Genomic DNA, 4824 nt, shown 5'->3' with positions numbered 1-4824 from the left:
TCCCTGTAGCCCCAGCTGTCCTGGAACTCACTATGTAGACCAGGCTGGCCTTGAACTCACAGAGATCCACCTGCCTCTGCCTCCCGAGTGCTAGGACTACAGGTGTGTGCCACCACACCTGGCTTTTTATTTTATATATTTTTTAAGTATATATGTGTGTACCTGAATGTGTGTATGTGCACCACTTGTGTGCAGTTGTGAGCTGGGAGCTCGACCCAGGTCCTCTAGAAGAGCAGCAAATGGTCTTCACAAATACTGTGCCATCTCTCCAGCCCCAACCCTTCTTTCTGTGCTTTTCCATCTCTCCCTCCCTTCCTCCCTTCCTCCCTGCAGGGTTTCCTGTAGACCAAACTGGCGTTAAATTCACCGTGTGACTGAGGATGGCCTTGAACCTCTGATCCTTCTGCCTCTACCTCGCCAGTGCTGGGATTAAAGCTTGTACCACAAGGCCTGGTTTATGTTGTGCTAGGGAGCAAACCTAGGAACCTAGTGCTTTGTGCATGCTAGGCAAATGCTCTACCAGATGAGCTATGTCTCCTACCTTGCTTCACCCAGGTTCAATACCAAGCCCAGTGTTTCCATGTCTCCTCTCTTATAATAAGTCTCCTGACTGTAGCGTGGTTTGCAGGACACTCTGTTTCAAGCCAAATTGATGTGTACCCATAAATTTGAACTGTAATTCTATTTTTTTTGAACACTAAGTAGCCCTGGCTGGCCTAGAACTCGCTATGAAGATCAGGCTACCCTTAAACTCAGAGATCCACCTGCTTCTGCCTTCTGAGTCCTGGAATTAAAGGTGGCACTGTCATGCCTGGCTGTAATTCCAGTTTTAAGAAGGCTTTTTTGGGTAGGAGGAGATAAGCTTATTTTCAATCAGGAATAAATTTTTAGTTGGACATGGTCCATCCACACCTGTTCTCAGCGCAGGAGATTGAAGCAGAGATATTGTGCATTTGAGGCCAGCCTGGGCTGTATAGAGAGACCCTTGTCTTTAAAGAAATGAATTTTTAGTGGAAACTTGACTTTAGTTATCTTTTTTTTAAAAAAAAATATGTATGAGTGTATTGCCTGCGTTGTGTGTAAGCACCCATGTTGCGCAATGCCTGCAGAGGTCAGAAGAGGGCATTGAATCCCCTGGAACTGAGTTATGCATGGTTGTTAGCCACCATGTGGATGCTGGGAAATGAACCATGGTCCTTTGCAAGAGCAGCCAGTGCTCTTAACCACTGAGCATCTCTGTAGCCCTGACTTTTAGTATCTCTTCTAGGAGAAATAATAGCGTCTATTATGGTTACCTTTACAACCTATGATCTTTCTTCCTTTTCTTTCATTCTGTGCTGGGGATCAAATTCAGGACCTCACACGTGCTGTGCAAGTGCTATACTGCTGACCCACATTCTCCAGACCCCACATCCTTTTGACCAGAAAGCAATAGTTAGAAGAGTCCTGCTGTGGATATATTTAATTGCATTAATTCTTTTTGTATTCTGAGTCCTTTGAAATATGTTGCAGGAATGAATTCAGCTGTAATCAGTCTCAAAACTTAGAACATATTTGTTCTTTTATCTTCCCAGAGTCTGTTATGGAGCTTGCACAGCCAGAGATACAACCACAGGAGGTGAGAGGTGCACAGGTCCTTTGCTGAGGTGCTTTTGAACTTTCATCTAGTGCTGTGGTTTAGAATCTGAGGCTAGAACGGGCTTACTGAGCTTGAATTCTGCCTAGTAGTTTGTTAGCTTAGTCACTGGCTGGATCGTTGTCCTCATCAATGCAGTGAAGATGAGGATCATATCTTTTCCATGGTGTATCAGAGGGCCTAGCTTGACACACACTGGCTCTCCAGCATCAGCTGCTTGTTGTTTTAGACTCTTATGTTAGAATTTAAGGACATGCAGAATTTTGTTCTCAGAATTTATGTTGTTAGCAGAAAGTATTTGTTGTCTTTGAATGACATTGAAATTTGTGAAAGCAGAAAAGAATTGGAGAAAGAAATGCACAGAATAATAGAAAAGTGAGGGGAAATAAAGAAAAACCTGGGAACTCAGAAGACCTACAGTTAAACAGCACAACTTTCTGTAATTGAATTGTCCTTGGGTATGACTTGTAAGGGAGGGAGTAGGTAGCTAGAAAGTCCCTCAGGCTGGCAAAAACAGAATGACCTTGGTAAAAGTGGTTGTGGTATCACAGTGTGGTTCTTGCCAGTATTGAGTCAGAAATTTCTGCTTTTGAAGTGTTAAAGTTTGCATTTCTGTTAATTGAGGAAAAAAGAGTAGATACAGAAACAGGCCAGTCTCTCCAAGTAGGGTAAGGACAGGAATTTCATGTCACATAGTTTCTTTTTAAAAAAATATTATTTTTATTTTATGTGTATGAGTGTTTTGCTTGCATGTAAGTAGGTACACCCATGTTATGCAATGCCTGCAGAGATCAGAAGAGGGTGGTGGATCCCCTGGAACTGGAGTTATAGATGATTGTTAACTGCTATTTGGGTGCTGGGAATTGAACCTGGGTCTTCTGCAAGAGCAACCAGTGCTCTTAACTGCCGAGCCATTTCTCTAGCCTCTCCTGTCACATAGTTTCATGCCAAACTGATGGATGTAGGAATACTAATAGTGTTGGACATTACTTTCAAAGTCTTCTATGCTTTTTAATACTGAAGCACATAATTTTTCTGGCTTAGTTTCTTAACAGGCGCTATATGACAGAAGTAAATTACTCAAGAAAACAAGACGAAGAACGATCTTGGGAACCAAATTATGCCAGGAAACCAAATCTCCCAAAATGTTGGGATGTGCTTCCTGAACCAGATGGCCAAGAGAAGCAGGAACCCTTGGAGTCCTGGGAGTCCCCTGTTAAGCCCCAGGAGGTGTCAAAGCCTGTGGTTTCTGTAGAGCAGAGGAAGCTCGGGTCAACTCTGCAGGAAGACCAGAAGCAACAGGTTTCCACACCACCTGTCAGTCAGAGAAAACCAGAAGCTCCCAAGTCCGAAGTGGGTGGCACTGAGAAGGAGCAGGGTACACAGGAGTCACCGAAGACCTGGGTGGTTCAGCCAAAGAAAGAACAAGAGCCAAAGAAGCCACCTGTGTCCTGGACGGCATCTGTGCAGAGAGAGCAGAACACCAGCAGCTCGTGGGCCACTCCCATGGGCAGAGAACGGGCTTCAACACAACCTGGGACTCCAAAATCCTGGGAAAACAGTGTTGAGAGCCAGAAACATTCCTTAGAACCACAGGCACAGGTGTCTGTAAAGTCCTGGGGAGCAGCCTCAGCAAGCCTCTTTCCAAATGACCAGTTCCTGCCCAGGAAGTTAAATTCAGAACCCAAAGATGTGAGTAGATTTTTTTTTTTTTGGGTATTTTTGAGACAGGGTCTCCTGTAGCCCCAGCTGTCCTGGAACTCACTATGTAGACCAGGCTGGCCTTGAACTCACAGAGATCCGCCTGCCTCTGCCTCCCAAGTGCTGGATTAAAGGCATGGGCCACCATGCCTGGCTGAGTTAATTTTTATGTCTGCTCTCAGATGCTTGGAAGATAAATTGTAGTGGTAACAACAAAGCGCATGTAAAATTAATGTAATATGGTTAACTTTAATGAATTGATTTATTTTCCTTAGAAAGTTGAAAGATTTAATCCCATTTTGGCAGCCTAACCTGAAATGAGGTTTCTATAATTATCAGGTTTTTAAAAAAAATGTTTTATCATTCTTATTTTTTATGTGTACGAGTGTATTGCCTGCATGTATGTGAGTGCACCCATGTCGTGTAATGCAGCGGAGGTCAGAAGAGGGCTTCGGATTCCCCTGGAACTGGTTTGTAGCTCCCATGTGGGTGCTGGAATCGAACCCGAGTCCTCTACAAGAGCAGCCAGTGCTTTAACCACTGAGCCATCTTTCCAGCCCTTTGTTAAGTGTTTTTGTTTTTTGAGACAGGGCCTCACTAATAGGCTGACCTGGAACTGGCTATTAGACTAAGCTAGCCTCAAATTCACAGAGATCCACCTGCCTATGCATTCTGGGTGCTGGGATTAAAGGTGTGTGCCACCATGCCCACCTGATTGATAAATTTTAATGCCACAGTATCACATCAAAAAGGCTAATTCAGACTAGGCCCCTGTGTAACTAGGGCGGGCGTGTGGTGCCCGTGCTTCGTTTAGTGTCATCCTGTTGGCAAGGGGCAGCTTCTGACAGATGACTGTTCTGTGTTCTTATCACCCATTTCTAATTCTCCGATTAGCCTGAGTTTTGTGAAGAAGGCACAGGATGGCTGTGGGTATTCCACCAGCTGGGGATCTGCTTGGATTAACTTTGTTCCTGTTTCAAAATAAGAATTTTACAGAGATATGAAAGTGTAGTCAATATAGATTTTGTTGTTGGGTTTTGGTGTTGACATTGAGTTGAAAAAGAAAGCATCTTTGTGTTGCTGATAAATCCATATTGCAGGATATGAAGTTCATAACAAAAATCCTTGGATTAATGTAGGCTAGTGATGCTTGTTCCTAAATTATAAGTTATTAGCCATTATTACTGTGCAGACTTGTTACCACCTTCTTCCAGGTTTGCCACAAACTTACTTCTTTACCCCTAGTTGTCCTTAAACTTTCGCGTGCGTGCGTGCGTGCGTGCGTGCGTGCGTGCGTGCATGCATGCGTGTGTGTGTGTGTGTGTGTGTGTGTGTGTGCGCGCGCGCGCGCGCCAGGGACTTATTAGGTAGATCAGGCTGACCTTGCTCTCACCTGATCTGCCTGCCTCTGGAATGCTGGGATCAGGGCATGCACCACCATGCCCGGCCTCTTGTACTTCCTTTCCTCCCCCCCCCCCTTGAGCCCT

General features: G+C 44.6%; 1 protein-coding gene across 15 annotated transcripts in view; it reads left to right on the top strand.

The window, feature by feature from the left end:
• Caprin2 (caprin family member 2) overlaps window positions 1–4824 on the top strand; it is a gene marked incomplete at its 3' end in the record, with an annotated part of 49673 nt that overhangs the window by 19419 nt on the left and 25430 nt on the right. For 14 of the 15 annotated variants that reach the window (XM_017796525.2, XM_029560392.1, XM_017796521.2 and 11 more), the window contains 2 exon segments: window positions 1575–1618; window positions 2681–3328. In XM_017796525.2, coding sequence (XP_017652014.1) covers window positions 1575–1618; window positions 2681–3328 — 692 coding nt within the window. 15 annotated transcript variants of the gene reach the window in all.

Source organism: Nannospalax galili, unplaced genomic scaffold (genome assembly GCF_000622305.1).
Source record: "Nannospalax galili isolate Female #2095 unplaced genomic scaffold, S.galili_v1.0 scaffold710, whole genome shotgun sequence".
In the NCBI taxonomy this organism is placed as follows: domain Eukaryota; kingdom Metazoa; phylum Chordata; class Mammalia; order Rodentia; family Spalacidae; genus Nannospalax; species Nannospalax galili.
This window is presented reverse-complemented; position numbering and strand designations above follow the sequence as displayed.